This window comes from Argopecten irradians, chromosome 14 (genome assembly GCF_041381155.1).
Source record: "Argopecten irradians isolate NY chromosome 14, Ai_NY, whole genome shotgun sequence".
Lineage (NCBI taxonomy): Eukaryota > Metazoa > Mollusca > Bivalvia > Pectinida > Pectinidae > Argopecten > Argopecten irradians.
Genome location: NC_091147.1, coordinates 13,934,533 through 13,954,361, shown reverse-complemented (window position 1 = coordinate 13,954,361; position 19,829 = coordinate 13,934,533). Strand labels below are relative to the sequence as shown.

General features: G+C 34.7%; 1 protein-coding gene across 3 annotated transcripts in view; it reads left to right on the top strand.

Annotated features, from left to right (window-relative positions):
- Positions 1 to 18,959, top strand: part of LOC138307227 (neuroligin-4, X-linked-like) — a 186,947-nt gene extending 167,988 nt beyond the window's left edge. For all 3 annotated transcript variants that reach the window (XM_069247865.1, XM_069247866.1, XM_069247864.1), the window contains 3 exons: positions 2,074 to 2,872; positions 11,478 to 11,569; positions 13,054 to 18,959. In XM_069247865.1, coding sequence (XP_069103966.1) covers positions 2,074 to 2,872; positions 11,478 to 11,569; positions 13,054 to 14,039 — 1,877 coding nt within the window. In that variant the 3' untranslated portion in view covers positions 14,040 to 18,959. The remainder of the gene's footprint in view (positions 1 to 2,073; positions 2,873 to 11,477; positions 11,570 to 13,053) is intronic.
- Positions 18,960 to 19,829: the final 870 nt, after the last annotated feature.

Sequence of the window (19,829 nt, the reverse complement as noted above, 5' to 3'; positions counted from 1 at the left end):
TATTCTGCTGTTAAATGAAAAGGAAACTCGAACATGACGCGGTAAAATTTATACCACTGTACTATGATATGGTGATGTAAATATGGCGCGATAGTACAAACCAACGCATTTTTGTTTGCGTTTAAATCTCGCATATTTCGAGATATAAGTAATTGGAAAAAAATCTCAACGAAAATACTTCAAAAACGAGTGAAGTATAACTAAAGTAGTATCGATCGCGAAATTAAATCATCATGCAAAATTCCATATGTAAAACGCGGAATTCCGTTGATGCGAAAATAGTTTGTTTTATAGTATTCCGTCTTTGCATATTACAGAGTTAGCTCCCTTGCGGATAGGTATTTATTGTACGTCATTATTTTGTGAGCGCAATTCACGTCGTTTTCTCCGAAACGCATGACGTTACGCTCGCAAACACATGACGTCACAATTAATACCTACCCGCAATTGTGGATAACTCTGTAATATGCAAATTCGGAATAATGATGTTTGGAGATAACTTTTGTAATGATTCAATATTACCACGTTTAATGACTTATCGACTATTCTCCATATTATCATATTGTCTATAGAATGATAAGGTAATGTTTCATAGCTTTCCTACTGATTTCCATGCGCTGACGTTTTATAATTTTTTATTATCAAAATGTCTATAGAATGATACCATGATGTTTAATATCTTTGCTTAAGTGTACACCTAACCATACTTTTATTGTGGCCATCTCATGACGTAACCACAACGTGATAGATTGATTTACCAATGAATCGCATTACCGGTTTCTTCTCTCTGTTAGACGCACCGCGTGTTCATTACTCATTCAATACGGCATTATCAGGGTATAAAGCGAATAGAAAAGAGCGGATGGAAATACAAGTAACAAAAGAATTGGGTAAAATGAGGAAAAGCAGAAATGGAAAGGATGATCGAATTTAGGGTCCTAATGCTTCTTCATGTTGTAAGATTTCATTTAAATGACAAGCTGTTGAATACATTAATTAAATTTCGAAAAAAAAGGAATGAAAAAATCATTATGGGCTCACAGCAGCATTAATATTTGACACATTCTACTGTGATAAATCCTCTGACTTCAATGTGACAGATGTAAGGAGTTCTGCTGCGTCGGGAAATCTTCACGTGTCTTGAATTATCGTGCTGCCACTTCTCAAATACCAAATTGCATTAAAACGATAAAAAACTAAGTAGCTAAATGTAAAAATATCCTGAAAAGCAAATTCAAATTTCGGAAATAATGTCAAACAATCTGATTTTCTAATTTATACAATACTGCTTTCCTTAAAGTCATTAAAGATTATATTGCATAGATAGAAAGAAAAATTAAACAATTTGGCATTGAATGGAAACTTTTATTACAAATATATTACTTCTGAGATGTACAGGGCATATTAAAAGACAGTTTGTGTCAAAGCATTTTCATTGTAATTATTTTCATAATTATACAACACAATCCAAATATCAATCAGTAAGGCCAGCTACTGAAGTTACAAATCATTTACCGCATAGTCGATTATTTACGCCGTTTAAAATTTTCGTGGATCTATATAAAAATTGAGAAAACTACATTTTAGCGCTTTTACATTTTCGCGATCAGGCCGTCAATGTTTATATGATTAAATTATTTTTCATTATTTTATGGATTAATTTCACGCAATTATAGTAACGTTCAGCGAAATCGTGTAAACATCATTCCCGCAAATATAACCTGATATACGGAATCAAAATAAAAAAAACTATTGGGGATGTACTTTATGAATAACCGAATTAAATATATGGACGTATGGAAGATTAGTTTGTATTTTTTTAACATGTTGGAAAATGCTAGTTCTAATTACTTACATAAATGTGAGTAGGTTGGTAAAACAACTTCGGACGGGAAAAATATATTCTTGTTATAATCTGAACTTCCGCTCACAATGTAAAAGGCATTAGAGTGAATGATCGTTTTACTCTTTTATGCTCTTGCGATTGGTGGATTCAGCTTATTATGTATGCATTGACTTTAATAAAAAATGATCACATGAAATGTATTAATGTAAAATATTTTGTCATTCCAGGTCAGTTTTTCCAAAGAGCCATCCTCCAGAGTGGATCAGCCTTCAGCTCCTGGGCAACTTCTGTCGATCCTCTGTCTTGTGCCAAGTATTTCGCCACCAACCTCAATTGCTCAAATTTTTCAAACGACACAAAGAGTTTAGTGACGTGTTTGAGGGCAAACAAATCTGCAGAAGACTTGGTAAACAATGTTCCACTACCACCAAAATACTACTCCTGTTTCGCGCCAACACCTGCTCCAGGCGAGTTCATTTTCCCAAGTAAAGTCGAAGACCTTCTGAAAAGACGGTCAACATTCTCACAAGCACAAGTCATGTTTGGTGTAACAAAAAACGAAGCATATTCCTTCATGAAGCAACACGAGCTCGACCACGGGATCAGCAAAGAGCGGAAAAAGCAAATCATCAGAACATATGTCCAAAATCTCTTTAAGTTCCACCGACAGAAGATCTATGAAATCCTCGATCACCAGTACTCGGAATGGGACCGCAGCCAAAACGATAGCACCAGACTAGATAATATAATGCAGATGCTAAGTGATGGTCAGTATGTTGCGCCTCTGGTCAGAATGGCCCAAGAGCACGCGAAACGGGCTGATACGTATTTCTACGTCTTTGCCTATTCTACCAAGTCGGAGAAGTTCCCAGAATGGTCAAGTGGCGTGCATGGTGACGAACTGCCCTATGTGTTCGGAGCTCCTCTCGTAAACGGGATCTCTCCGTTCCCATCAGAATACAGCCGAGCCGAAAAGCGACTAAGTGAAGCGGTTATGACGTTTTGGACAAATTTTGCCAAAACTGGGTAAGTATTCAAGGGACTATTTTAGTGTTCGTGATATCGTCTTAAATGCTGAAGGTAACAGAGAAATATTGCGATTTAAACGTCACATCAGACTTATTTATTTACTCCTAACTTAACCGGAACTTGACAATATATGTTTGCATATCAAGAATATTTCAAATTGTAATAAAAAATTATTTGCTTGATATTCTAAATAGTAATAATTTGTATAAATTGGGGTAACTTAATAGGGACTACATCCTTATCTCCAGTGGTAAAAATCCTAGAATAACTTTGTTCCCTATATCTTCAAAGACTAGAACTACTTCAAATGTATTGATATACGCGTGTTTGTATTTACAAACGCATAAAGTATGCAAAAACAAATAAGATAACAAATTAAATGAGAAAAACCGACATATAAATTTTATAACTATAGCATATTAACAGTAACTATTCAGCATATCAGTTCTGTTTGTAACACCGCTGTTTGCAAACGGAGGTTCCGAGAAGGGAGAAACTATATAATTTTCTTCTAATAAAAATGTTAAAATAAGACAATGCTGAAATTGTTCATACGGCAAACACTCCTTGTAATGAACAAGATATGTAAACGTGTTTGCGAAAACCACATTATTTATCACGAAATCGCTTGCCTGTGTCATTAGTATATCAATATGCATATTCAGACTTCAAGAAGATCAAGAACGGTTTCGTTCAGGCACTTTACATTGCTTTGAAAGATATAGAAACCTAACCACACTAGTTAACTGTATAGACACAGTCTATCAGTATTGGTCGTTGGCAAAAACGCCACCTGCAGTTCTCTATATATCATGATACCGTGAGCTAACACCTTTGGGACCCGGCCCCATTTTCTTTACCAATATTCTTCCATTACAGTACGTGTTTGTCTAGGTACAAGCGTGTTACCCACGTGATAGTGCATGTGAATGATTTGTGTGGTGGCATATATAAGGCTATGTTCCATCAGTGTTATCGCTATTGATCCCTGCCTAAAGTGGAAGAGATGGTCCACCCCAAGGGTTTCAATTCATTATCGACAGGGTTTACATTCATACATTCATTGAAGACCATTTCATCAGTGTCACTTGTTTAATTCTAGTGAGTAGATGTTTGACTTCCATTTGTCTAGAAACATTTACGTGTACGGTTATCATCATATCTAGTGAATTGGAGTCTTTGCATGCTTGTGTGGAACTCTCCTGTCTTGGAGATAGTCTTTACAGTCTCTGTGGAACCTTAGAAATTATCTGCTGGTATATACATGATTTTTCTGTCTGTCTTTTCCCCCCTCGAGGAGTGTTAAATGTAGAAAAAATCAGTTTTGGATTTCCATTCTTTGAATTCGAAGTCCAACTGATTAGGATTATAACGTATTGTATGGCAGTTTGATTGTGTGTCGGATTGGCTTTGTATGTCCCGAAAGATTCAACTGTTGCTGTTTTCGTCCAAAATACGTTAGCTTAACAAAAAGTTCTCTTCCTCAGAAGACTCCAAACAATATAAATTGTAGATAAATAGCTAACGTTTTACTAATGGAATATGCCAATATCTTATCATTGGTTGAACTGTTAAAACATGAAAATGGGGCTCTCCTTGGGGCCCTGGTTTTGTCCTGAAATCGCTTTGACTGCAAGTATACGATTTTGAATAAAATAATTGGCAAAACAATGTTGTCTACAAATGGGTTAGACAACTGGTATGGCCTATATAGGAATTCTTCTTTCAGATAAACACAGTTATACAACTTAAACACAAAAAATATACATAACCGCAGGAAGTATACCACAAAGTAATGAGCCGTTCTTATTTATAACTTTACTGAGATAGGACAAAATAACCAAAATAACAAATTATCCATATTTTTTCAGTCTTAAGTTGTGTAAAGAATTTCATTTTTAACTTAATCATCTAAATAGTTAGATTGGCTAGAATAAAACACATAATGCTTCCTTAGAGATTCTATAAGCAACATGTGGATCTGCGTGTTTACTAGAATAAAATACAGAATTCTGAACACTTAGAACTTCTATAACCAACATGTGGATCTGCGTGTGGTTATTTGATCCAATTGATCTAACGTTTAGGACGATACGTTAGATTAATATGAAGAAGCACCAACTTTCTATGTGCAATTAGTTTGTGAATATAAGAGAATTTAATATTTACAGCCTCGATGGATCTGACATCTGAATGATACGTGGATCAATGTTAAACCATACCTACATAGATTTGTGTTAGTTTGGGTTATAAACAAGTCAGTTTTTAGGTTACCATTCTAGTCTTTGTAAATAATGAAACACAACGTTGACCAAGTCGTCTGTACTTCTGGAAGTATTTCATCAATGTCCATTCAATTACTTATGATGCCGAATTCATCCAGTCAGAGTTTCCCCAAGTATCAGATTCCACAAAACAGACCGAAAACCAGACATATCGTTTTTATCAATGTTTTTCGTTCAGTATTAGTTTTTCACGCTTTTTGAAGCCAGACAACGTGTGTCATATTTTCTTAGTTCGGCCCTAAAACGTCCCGCTAAATCTATTTGGATATGTGTCAGCTGTCTTCATACGAATCCATTGCCATGACATCTTTTAGGCTTGCAGTACACCCTAGACCAATCAAATCCCATACATGGCTAAGAATGATTTTTTTATATTTTTCAATTGGATTTTCCCGTCATAAAACGTTTAGATGTATGAATTCCCTGAGTAATATTGACGTTTTAGCTAAAACATGACTGTTTGCTAACAGTTTCGTTAAATATGGAACAATTTTCACTGAGCGGTTTTTACGTTTTTGACCTTGTGTCGAATAGATTGACCTTTCAACTTTAGTGATATTCTTAAGTTTTTAAAGCATCATTACGACGTGATGTTGGTTTATTTATTTAGGCAGCCCAAGGTTAGCAGGGCAATAACTCTTGAAAACAAGAAGTCGTAGCTTGTACAGAGTGGCCTTTTGATCTTTATACCAAGAACTGTTTCGTGTTCCACCTGACAATGGATCGGTAAAAATAGAATTGAACAGAACAGTTTTATAGCGAATACTTTTCTCCGGAAAAATGCTATGGGATGGGAAAGAGTATATAATCCCGTGCCTATTGTCAATAAAACGTTAAATTTCTTCTTTAAATAAATTTATATGTAGTTTTCTTACTGACTTCTCTTATTTTATTTCATTTTTTTTGTATGCTTATTTTTTTGTTAGGAAGGAGTAGGTAAAAAGAGTACGCGAAGAAGTTGTTGATTGAGTTGAAATTCGATGATAACACTTATAAAGGAATATTCATAAAAAGAAAAATCAATATTGAACGGCTATCGATGATTGCACTTATTATACCTTTTATAGAATAAAAATGTAATATCTTCTAACCGGAAAGTACACATATAGTTCGTGCTTCGAAAATGATCCCACAACCTGCTATCATGTTTCAAATAGACCGATCATACGGCTCCAGAGACGACTTCCGTTTCGGTCAAGCGTCTGCCACGGAAACGCTTCCGGTAACAGGCCGGACTCGCAACCTCCCACAAAAGTGTCAATCCTTTTTCAATAAAAGAACATGATATTTTTTCTATTCGTCACAGCTGTAATGGATTGTTAAAGTTAAATCTGCTGTTAATTTCAATACTGTTGAATCAGAATCACTTTTGAAATGTTAGTAAAATTTGCCAACGAGAACCGGTTTTAATTTGAGAAACTTTAGAACTGTATGAATGAATGAGAATTGTATTACCAAAATTGTGATATGACGTTTATTGTGTCGGAAAGCGGGTGCTCATGGGAAAACCGAGAAACCAAGCAGTGATTTGATAGTTCTTTCCATATGTTAACCCTGTTATTAAAAATATTAAAGTGAAGACTTCGATTGGTTTCAGTTTAACATACATTGAACATCAGATGCAATCTTTTTTTATTTATATAAAATGTTGGGGTTTTTTCAATTTATTCCAAAGAGAAACAAATGAAGACAATTTTGAAGCGTTTATAAATTAAGATTTATATGGTAACATTAACGTATGATATTTATCTTGAAGAGATATTTTGCCCGTATCAAGTTTCTATTTAAGTCTTCTAAAAAGAAAAGAAAGGCCTTTAATGCAGACAAAGATTCAAAAGGTAATCTGGACAATGTTCTTTCAGAGTGCAAAAAGTAGTAATGTTTGGACTTTTTGTAGATTACTTTTGTAAGAGTATATGTGGCCGGTTGGCCGGGATACCATACGACTACAACCTCAATGAAGTGTTCGCATCTTCAAACACATTCATATTCATTACCGTTACTTTAACTCACGAATCACATGCTTGACATCATAGCCAGCCAAATTGCCATTGAAGAGTGTCCGAATTTCACAACTCGGTAGTGTATTTATTTTACAATCTTCTACTGAACACAACTAACAGTAGACAACGTAATGGGAACAAGCAAACATCAATTTTCTTCCAGACTCATTATTTGTCTAAAATGGTAATGCTTGAATTAATTTCCCGAGTTTGCCTTTAACAAATTTGCGGTGTTTTTATCGTAAGTGTAAGTTTAAAACCAAACATTGATTTTTTTAACTTTCGGGTTTACCCATGCCATATTTCCCAGTCAGTCGAGAGAGGAGCTTTAAGTGATATGTACGTACAATAGATGTAAAAGCAATGCAGAATAAATAGACCTCGTACGCTCAACCTATTTTACTCGTGCAAATATATTCCCTGAACAGGTTTGTTCCTATTTCAAATTCCATCCTAGTTCAAATCTACACCGCAGTTGCAGATTGTTTTCAGTAAAAAAGATATACAACGATCGGTATGTAGAAGGAATGATTGAATATGCATAATTTGTTGTGGACTTCTTCGTTTCTTCGTTGAATTTTGTCATTTTCAAGTTAAAACTATGCATCGGCATTGGCTTCTGAACACTATCTAAATTAGATTGACATTTTCAGAAAATTCTGCTTCCAATTTCCCTCAAATACGTACAGTAATGAGGTAACATCTTATTATTTATCTAATCGAATCAAGTACAAAGTCTTGTGCACTCAAAGTGAAACAATTATTCTTAAATACTAAATACTGCATAGGTGGAACATTAACCGAGAGACAAATTATAGGCTAAAAATACCCAAACTTTAAAGTCGTGAAGGGGTTTTTAGTACGATAGCTTGAAATTCACACCAATCGAATACTCATATATCCAGTGAAAAATAAAATAATAGAAGAAGAATTGTATAATATTTTGTAAAATGCAGGGTGTAGATTCATTGTTCTTCGCAACTGCACTTGTATCCAAGCTGCATTGTACCGATGTATACTGACAAGGATGGGTTGCTGACTGGACGCTGCTTCCTTTTAACAGTCAGGGTCAGTTATGAATGCATCCAGTGTATGCCGTACATTGCGTGTATGGCTGTCTGTATATTCTATATATTCTTGTTGCGTCTCCTTGGATATAGTGAAAGCTCCTGCCCATTTATTAATTGTTTTTTTTTCCAGTTCAGTTCTATAGATAGATAGCTCACTAAAGCATACGGCTGGAGACAGCATATTCCATCAGGTCACATTACACTGACAAAGGCCAAACCAGGCGTCCCACTCCCTTTAGCAACCCCAAATCCTTGTATACTGACAAAAAAAACTTATCTTAAGTGAGAAGCAATGCGATATATCGGTTAATATTCATCGAGTGCGAAGATAATTCCATGCTGCATCAATATTGTGACACATCGAAATCGCAAAAATAAACCGCCGTTAAAACCACATTTTGCAAATAATGTACTAGTAACTACTTACATTTAATTCTGTAAAAAAATGAACTATTCACCAACTTATTTGCGTGGTGATACTATTTAACTTGTTCATACCTAACGACTATTGCGCATGTAGTTTTCGCGTCGATATTCGGCTCACGTGTTCATACCATACTTTTATTAGCGATGTAATTTCATGTTTCTTGTAGTTGAAATGATTTCGCGGCGAGTTATTTTGGCAAACTCTTATTACCCGGAAGATACGAGAAATGTATTTGCACGCGATATTAAGTAGTATAACAACTTTGTTTCGGAGCAACCATCTTTGGTGGAATCGAGAAGCCCATTCAAACACACATGTGATCCATTATGTAGCTGGCTTGTGGAGTCGAGACGTGGAAAACTGGTTAAAAATTAAGATACAGACATTAAATTACTGTAATTAAGACATTTGCCTGTAGACATTTCTGAACTGTTTGGTATAACTTACATCACATAGATACTATCGACTACAGGGACAACAGGCCAAATCCAAAAGTCTGTTGGCATGCCGTGTGCTTATAAAAAATGGACGGGAAAATTACATTCATTCCTAATTGGTTTTCATGGACTGGCTTCTCCATGGCTTGGAGGGCAGCAACGTCAAGTTAAAATGCATGTCCCGTCGGAGTTAAGATGATACAATTGACTTGCAAAGGTCTGATGATGTCTCTTGGTATTGCCAATTCAACATGACCCTGGAGTAATTTGGTTATTTTTTAATCACGAGAATTTCCAAATGTAACCCATGAAAAATAAGTTTGGGTCAGAAAGGATTAGATTATAACGTAGTGATCAATTAATAATAAGTTATTATTCGGTTATTTTGCTCCGTTTTTGGCCGTTTTCTATTATCAACATATATTGTTGGGTTTTCAATCTTGCCATGTCAAAGACTTTACACTACGCCTTCATTTTTGTAAATAGAAAAACATTTCACCCTTCTCGCATTCAAATAGGTTTGTTTTAGCGTTCAGAAGGATAAAGTATTTGTTCCTTCTTTTTATTGAGGTGATATCCTATCGTTTTGGATTTGTTTTAATTCGAATACATTTAACATAACACCATCGCAGTACTCTTTCTAAAAGGACAGAATAGTGTCATGGTCGATAGTAACAATAAATGATGAATCTTTAAAAAATCCTTATTTTTGTAGGTTTGGAATTTTGGATACTGTTTCCATAATTAATCAAATTGGTCCATTGTTGATTTTGATCTTGGCAATTGGAACAAAATACTGAAAACTTGCTTATTTTTGCGTAATTAAATTTTAGCACAAAATTGGTTTTTGAATAAGTTGAAAGAATTTGCGTATTTACTTTAATTGCTATATTAGATACTAAAAGAAAACATAATTAGCGTAATTATGTTTAATCACAAAGTTTTAGCACAAAATGCACTTAAATGCGTACGTTTACAATTCATTTCTTATCACGTTAAGAAGACGTTATACTGCCTTTTACAATGAGGTACAAAGTCAATGGTATTTATAGTAAATATCTAAATTAGGTCCTCTCCAAAATGAACACTACAATTTTTCTCTACTTCGAATTTGTAAAGTATGAATTCGTAAACATTAGCGTACATACGCAGTCTATTTAGCCTTTTGACTACAGCGGCTGTATTACCATTTTTATTGAATATCAGTCCTTAACTAATATGTTATCGATTAAGATCTCTTCGGTTTTACTTGTTTTTCTAAATTTATTTTTTGCGATTTCTTATAGTTCGAAAACTCAACCTACGTTAAAATCAGCTGGCTCACATGTCGTCGTATTCTGCTGAATACTTATCCCGTGGCCACACAAGTTTGTTATTGAATAGAGTATGTGTTTCACCATTTAACCTTGTTTATATAAACAGAGATGTCAGAAACTGGTAATCAGTAAAAGCATACATACATTCGTCCAATTTAATGCGTCTGAAAAATTGATAAGCACTTTTATTACCACAAAAAGCTAGCATGCTATTCCACTAATTGTATTCACACCCCTTACACTTATCTCCTTACATCTTTATTACTTCAACAGCCAGGCAACCAAGGCGATGCTTAGTACATATTATATTGATTGTCATGTAGGAGGCATGGCTCAATAAATAGGGGCAATATGATTTAGCTGAATTCATGGATACTTTTTAAAAGTGCAATTTTCACAAAGGTCTTGGATTTGCAAAGCTGGCTATGAAAAAAGGACACTGCTTTTTTGGTAATGAACAATCATGTTCAATTAATCAAAACGGTTTGATTGACATTTTATCAATATGCAGTTATACCATAAACGAGAAATAGTGGAGTTCCTTGTAAAATAGTCACCTGGTTAACATATTCTTAATCCATATACAGTATTGATATTGACTACGAAATAAATAAACACATATACTATCCAGACATGGAATCGTACTGAGATTTATTCAAAGTTTTCATAGATTACGCTACCAAATGCTCGAAAGGTGAAAAGCCTTATAGCATTGCAAGAAGATGCCAGCCTGATAGCAACAGACTGTTCTAGATTAGCGCTCCTGCAGGACTTACCAGTGAGAGAACATTACTTCTTGATGAAGAAGACCACTATAGAAAACTTACTATTCCACATTTGCATACTACAGAGTTATCTACCCTTGTGGATAGGTATTGATTGTGAGGGCATGTGTTTCAGAGGGCAGCATCACACTTTTCGGAGTTTCGCTCACAAAATAATGGCGTCATAATGGATACTACTTTGTAATATGTAAAGACAGAAAATAGTGGTTCTGTGTTTTTATGTCAACCATTGTTTGTGTTTTACATTGTAAGTAACATAGTTGTTCATGTTATTTTCAGAAACCCGAATCAACCACGAAGTGCCGCAGATAAATTCTCTGATATCGCGTGGCCAAAGTATGACGTCAATACGCAGGATTACTTATTAATAGGTTAGTATTATTGTCTTTCTTTTCAATTATAAATACCGTTCATATTAATTTTTAATTTCTATAACTCAAATTTCATTTATTTTTTCGTGGTTCGGTTTTATTAAAGAAAACATGCAATGAATAGTCTTCGTTATATATCATATATAATAAATTATCTACGTCTCATAATTCAACACATGCGTATACACTTTCTGCGTATACACAAATTAAGAATCATGAAATTGTTTCAAATCATGGTGCATTCATTAAGACTTGCAATATTTTAAAAGTCATAAGTCATATCGCCATTGAGACTTGTTGAAGCTTTGGTATTTTGTTTGAGACATATTCATAAAGAATTGGAATTTGATATTGTTTTATAAATTAGTCTTTCACTTCCTATCATCACTGATTAAAGAGTCATAAAGAGACAAATATTTTTTCTTGTAAAATGTCTTTGTTAAGATGCAAAATATTCTTTTTGTCATTCGTAAAATAATTGTCCCATCTTTCCACAGAAAGCAGTTATTTAAGTACATTGTAAAGCAAAATCATGTCCTTGTAGCATAAATCTTACTGAATAAATATACCAACGATTCCATGACACAGAAGGTCATAGTCGAAATGCACCCCGTAAGTCGATTTGTACAAAGACAAAATGAAAAATTTATAGAGTAGGCATGAAACTACATCGTGAGAGATAATGCAATTTACAGAACTAATTTAAAAAGTGCCAGAGTTTAGAATATACCTCATAACACAATATCATTGCGTGCGTGAAGATAAATAATTTACAACTTTACCCTAGACACTCGATTATTCTTCGCACACTTTCGCTGGTTAATTACAGAGATCACGTAACAGTATAGGATGTTCTCAACGCGTGCACATCCTTACTATGTAATTACAATGCACATATGAGGTTTGTTGGTACATCGAATTTATTATATTATTTGTCAAATAATTCAGCAGGGAGAAAGGTGATATTCAGACATAAAGTATATACATTATCTTTACATTATATATCATCTATATTTTCTATCCTTAACTGTCATTTTGGAATCCTCGAGATAACAGGTGTTCGACACCGTTGGTGCTTTATAACTTATAACTAACGGTGATGGTGTTTTCGCGATATCACAGGTCATGGCCTCGGGCGCAAAATTTTGGTATATTAACTTTTAAGAAAGGGTTAAATTACATTTCAGGCTAAATCGCGAACTTTTGATTGGATGAAATTATTGTTTTTAAGTTCAGGTCCAAATAACAAGAATTCCGGTCTGCGAAAGTATACATATGGTTTTTATTCAATGTGAGCATATAAAGCCGCCGGAAAGTATTAAAACTAAATTTTAGGATTTTTGCTGACTTTTAAATTTCATTTAAACCTCTAACTCTCGCTTTGTACACATTCCTATACAACTTCTGTATGATAGGGTTATTTATAAAGATGTTCATAGCTTGCGTGTCTTTTAATCAATCCATGATTTTTTATTTATTTCCAGGAAAGAGACCCCAGAGGAAGCACCACTACCGTGGAAAAGAGCTTGCAGTCTGGCTGGACCTTATCCCAAAGATAGACACGAAAGATCCGGGCGAAAAGGCCAATTCTCCTATCCATAATCTTTTAAATGCTAATAATAAATCGACGTTCGATGATTATAACCGTCTCATAACTCAGTTCCACAAGCTGTTCCCACCCTCTCCTCCTATCCCGCCTCCGTTTAATGGCAATGTCCAGGGAGACCATACGTTTGATACAGGGACAGACGGAGACTCTAAGAACAATGGACAGCAATCAACGCAGCAACCCAACCGTGAAAATGACGTCACGGAGGATGGGAAGGATGAGGCATCGACACAGGCGCCACCTGTCGTCGGGCCAAGGCAAGATATCTCATTAGTGCACACTTCCGTCCCTCTAAGCATCACGGTCGCTATTGGTTGTTCACTACTGTTTCTCAATATACTCATCCTAGCGGGCGTTTACTACCAAAGGGAGAGAATCAAGAAACTAAGACGTAGTGATAGCTCTAACAGTGAGGAAATGCGCGTCGGACGTAAAATGGACAAGGATGGCCGAGATCAAAAAGGACCAGAAACGACGTCATTAATGACGTCAGCACAACATAACCAGTTATCACCTGTTAAAAATGTAAATACTCATCAGGAAGTGAAAAATAACCCAATATACACCGCAATAACTAAATCCTCGGACGCTAATCCGGCCCCAGGAGGATATTCCTATACAGCGGTACCTACTAACACTGCATCTCCTATGCATCGTACAACAAAGTCCCATCACTCTCATACCAATTCCATCCCATCATCCAATAAAACCGGAAATTCAATCAGCAATGCTACAAGCGGCCGACCTCCGGATGTATCGCCGCGAGTGGACAGTATGAAAAACGCTTATCAACATGACAAATACAACCAGATCACAGCCAAGGAACAACCTAATTCTAATAACGCTATAACAATAGTATAGCGAAACATTAAATGATAAAATAGTCAGGGGGAGACAATTCAGCATAATATTTGATGTAAAGTAATGGAATTTTTTTACCGGTAATAGATGTCGTTCCTAGACGTTTTTGTTGCATGACTACATTTCTACTGTTCTGCATCACAGGTCAATTGCATTGTATTTATCGATGGTCAATTGACGGTTGATTCATCGAGGAAAATGTTGGTTTAAATCACCAAATGTGGTTTTTTTCATAAAATATAGTAATTAACAAATCGCTCTTATCAATAACATTAAACATCATTTTACAAAATGTCAATCTTGATGATATAGAAACATGTATTTCTCCTCTGGTATAGACATTTGTTTATAACCGTACTATATCCAACTGTTCATGTTCTCAAATTGCCGTCAAACTCACGTGCATTTTTGTTATCTTTATTTTGTGATAAAACATCTCTGGGATTTATATGGCTTTATGAAATAATAACTTGCTCTCTCGTTATCATATATACTGTAAATCATTTCGATTTCGCGGGTTTTCCATTTTGATATATATTTGCAAGTGAAACATTTTAAACTCATTATTATCCCAATGACTAAGGAATGAGCATAGATACCATCTACAATTTCCATTCACAGATTCTGAAATAATCTTGCACGACAACAGAAATAATTTACTCGCGAACTTTAGGTAATTTACAGTATTCCGTGTCCTGTTATCAAGCTTTATGTATCACACGAAACGTAACCGAAATCTCTATTCACGGGCTTATGTGGCTTCTGTCATCAATACCCCTAAACATATGTACGAAAGGTTTTGTTTATATACCTACTATTGTAAAGGCTAAATCAGATGTTGTTTATTATAGTATTGTTACAACCCTAAAAGCCGTTTAAAATAATTCCTTAACAACAATGATATGTGTATAATGAGAAACATTCAATATCAATTTCCATGAATTACCTAACTAGACAAAGAAATTTAGTGAATTGTGGATGTAAATGATAAAAGTCAATGCGGTGGTCTAGATATCTGGCCCCACAGGGATTTATCGCCGGCATTGATAGCCATAATGAATGCAGAAACTTAAGTTTAGAAGCAACAGACATATAACTCATGCGTTATTCAAAACACATGATATTAATCAGAGATGTCTGTGCCTAGATAGCGATAACCACTTCTTCAATTACTAGTACATGCATGTTTATTTAAGTTTTGAGTAACGAAAAGATCTTCAAAATGCATAAATAACCTGAATTTCAGACTAAACGATTGTTTTACCAGACAGCCACTATATACTATGCTCTACAAGAAAAAGAAAAAACAATATTTCATTTATAATTGTTTCAAGCCTTTCCCCTTCTTTTCTATCCGTCCGAATCTGATAAAAATCAAAACTGTTCTTAGTCTGAGCATACCGATGACAAAATTGCTTGACATACTATCCTTCCTTTGATATTATTATAAACATGGTTGATATTTAATTTTTTTCGCCTAATTTGTAGAACAAATATGAAAAAAATAAGTCTTGAATGTTGGATATCATAGACTTTCCCATGCTCATATTTTGTGACTAAGCCTCCACAGAAACAACATATAATTTTGACCCTAATACTGAATAGAGGAAAGTGTACATTTAACGAGACGCATCGTTGGAGAACCATGGTTGATTAAACTACGCTCCACTTGAGCGTGACGTAATGTAATGCAATCAACCATGGGTATCCAACGATGAATGAGACTGACAATTGTAATAGACCTAATTATTTATCTATCTTCGCCAGTATTAGAAGGCGTTAAATCATTGAGGGGTAACATTTTATTAAACAGCTTTGACCTTTAGTGTATTTGAGCGCGATCTCTTGACCTTTGGTGTATTTGAGCGCGGTCTCTTGAACTTTGGTGTATTTGAGCGCGATCTCTTGACCTTTGGTGTATTTGAGCGCGGTCTCTTGACCTTTGGTTTATTTGAGCGCGGTCGCCGATGCTGTGTGGGGTGCTTGCTTCCCATCATTGTATAGCATACTTGTGAAATCATCCGCTATTCATACATATAAGAGTGTTTAAATACACGTGTTGGTAACCTTCCGCAACTCAAAAAAGTATTTATGGTAATTCTCCAAAAAAGTCCATTCTTACATATTTATTTCTGGGTTGACATCTTTAGTGTGTCTATATATGATTTGAAAGCATAAACATCCTTAAATTCATCGCATTCAAGTGCTATCATGTAAGAAATTTTCAATAAGTAAAAATAAATTCATACAACAATACTATTTGATTAAGAAACCACTTCAAAAAGTGTCAACTTGACGTTATTTAATGTGTAAAACGTAGGGCTATGATTTCAAGTGTAAAAAATATATATAATTAAAGTTTTCAGTAATTTTGAAATGTAAAGTATTTCCTTTTTCATTCTTAAAAAACAAACAAAAATTGAAAAGTTTGAAATCTAACCTTTGCAGTGATTGTTCAAACACGTGTGTTTAGACTAGTGATACAATGTGCCTTGTCCGAAACCAATATGACGTTCATTGCTTTGCGCATTTTCATGTACATTTGTAAATAAATCTTACGCATGCGTGCTGACACACATTTGTAGCGACTGTTTGTTATAATATCAGTAAGAATGATCTGAACTCCAACTTGTAAAAACACTTTGTATAATTGTATTTATGTATTGAATCAATAAGGACTTGGCAATTCACTTTTTATTATATCCGGAAAACCTCCAACGGGTGGCGAATCGTAAACTATTGAATAAATGAAGAGGTTTCCGAAGACTGTCGGACATTGCCGAGTTTTGCCGCGTGATTGTATTGTTACAGTATATTACGTATAATATTTTGTCTCTCCCGAATGCGTGCATGTGTGCGATACCTATGAAAATGTGTGATTGCATAATGAAACATACACATATATTTATACTAAAATGAATGAATGATCATGTTGTAATGATTAAGGCCCATTTGATATAGAGATCTTATGCACATAAATGGAATCTGAGAGACTTCCCTTTTCCCTGATTTTTTTACCTATATATAGATGAATATGTAAATAAGTGACCACGTGGGCGTTGTTGTTGTTGTTGTAATCGTTATTATTCTTCTGTCGTTTTTTCTAAATCAAATATGTCACCATGGTGACATCAATGCAAATACATTTGGGTGATGTGATGACTTGAGCCCCAAGCAGCGGTGAAAATAACCGATTATACATATCTCAAAAACTGTCATTCGCATTGTAACTTTAATCATCCTTCATAGAAATAACGCTCATGAGTAGAAAATATTTCTACTCTATCTTTGTTTCCCTCTGTTTTACGATATTTTCACCATACAAATCAAAGAGTATAGGACATCATCAATGGTGAAACAGAATCTCTCGTCAAAGCATTGTGCTGATTTCATCTATCAGCGCAATGATGATCAAAATGTCCATTTGAAATTGGTTTCCGTTTTGTTCCTATAAACCATACAGTAGTTGCAACAAGATGATCATTTTAATTAATTAAATATTGAAGATATACGGTCTAAATTAGTTTGACTAATTATTGCTACTGCCTGTGATGTATCTACGTTATACTATTCCGTCTTTGCATATTACAGAGGAGTTATCTCCCTTACAGGAAAGTACCGATTGTGACGTCACAATTTTATGCGCGAAAGTCTGTAAACGTATGACGTTACGCTTCCAAAACACATGACGTCACAATCAATACCTACCCACAAGGGCAGATAACTCTGTAGCCGACAATAAGCGAATATGTAACGGAATAAGTTAACACAACAGTCATAACTTACCTTATTTCAATGAGATCGACATACGCATTGTATTTATCACCAAAGATTTAACCTATTCACCCCTGAAATCCATAATGAACTGTCCCAGCCTTGGAATTAGAATAGTCCACATGTATCTTCAGGGGTGGATGGGTTAATCACATGTGTTTTATTTTTGATTGCTAAGAATATAATTTTGTGTGTGTTTAGAACAGTAGAAACACATTGCATGGGTTTGTTTTCACTAATTTCCACTGTTCGTTATGTTCCATTCCAGTTAGTGTATCGGGAGCAGGCTCCATCATTTACGTTCGGTTGTCACCATTGCTATACCATTTATGTATATAGGAAAATCCATTTGTAAATATAAAAACCATGTCAGCTACAATTGATCGCAGAAAAAAATTAAATCAGTCTAAAAAAAGAATGTATCATTCTTTATTGCGAGTTATTTCATAAATTATCTCAGTTGGAAATATCATTTCTCCTTCCTAATTACTCGTATTTCATAATTAATTCTAATCTGAAAGAGTGTAGCATGTTCTTACTGAAAATAATAAATAGCGATAGTATACCAAGTTCTTTTGTAAATAAATTTCATTTTAGAATCAATAGAGTAAACTCAACTCGATAATCGAACAAGATTTTAGTTTCCAGTATCTTGTTAAAAGTTTTTAATAAAAAATCTTTGTTCCATAAATTGAATGTTATTGAAATGAAAATCATTTAAACACACATCTTGATGATAATTTAGAATTGATTTCACGGTTATACTTCAACTGTATCGTGTTAAAATATACATAATTTTATCCCTCACTTTCCTGGAAATATTATTACAAAGACACGCTTTGTTATGATTTATAATTAGCACTACCTGAAATACCCGATATCGAGAAATATATATCGATGTATCTTTATTTATCATACAATATCATAAGAAGAAATGTATGTTTTATCGATAATTATTTCATTAATTAACGATGAATACCTAATGAAATGACGTGGGGTGTTTGTCGTTTTAGAAGAACAGCTGACTCGGCACAAATTTTGCGTAGGGGTAGTCTTTCATTGTGTAGCTTGTATATAGGATGATGAGCGCGATATAGACTACTTTGAACAAATGTTGTTTGGTAATAAAATGGGTACATGTTACAATCCTCTGTCTTGTTGTTTTTGGTAAGTGATGTGCTTGGCGAGTTTCGAAAGCTGATCTCCTTTTATGGCTTATTAATAGTTCAAGATGCTATGGTTACAGTTTTATGAACGTGCCAGATTTTGGTATTCAAACTATCGATGGGATTCAATTTACCTATCCACCTACACACCACCAAGACCTTAAAGGTTTTAAGCTTGTGTAGAGGTATCTATTTTCCCCAAAAAAAAGAATTTCCAAAATTCACCTCTAATTGTGCGTGTGGCTCCCGAACATTTCATCATATCAAAAGAACAAATCGAAAACAGTGATGCTCATTTATAATAACCGCTGTTATTGAATTTTCAATATAAAACAGGGTTTTTATGAAAAATAAGAGAAGAAAAAATAGCGAAAAGATAGAGAGTTCTGATGATGGCACTAGCAATCTTCAACACTATTGTGCGGCTCCTGAACGTCATCAAGTGTTTTGTCTCAATCTTTAACTCTTTCATATCAACAGCAGCTGAGGTCGGTTAAGGAGAAATCTCCGCAATGGGGAAGTATTTAGTCAATCGAGATGAGGGCGCTCATATAGGCTCTCGGACATATATGGCTAATGATAAATAGCGAGATATTGTCATTTCGGTTAATTTTAATGTTATAGAATTGTGATGTAACTTCAATAGTACCGCAGTCGACATAGAATATCAAACTTGGACTTTCGTAAACAACTCGTACAGTGTTTCTACCTTTGTGTACTTAGGCAGTCTGGTCATTCTTCTGATGAATGTGACAGGGTGCACATCGTACCAGTCATCGAAAATATAAATATTCATTGGTTGTGCTGCATTGCAAGAACCATATTTTCAAACCGGAAGAAAGAGTTAAGC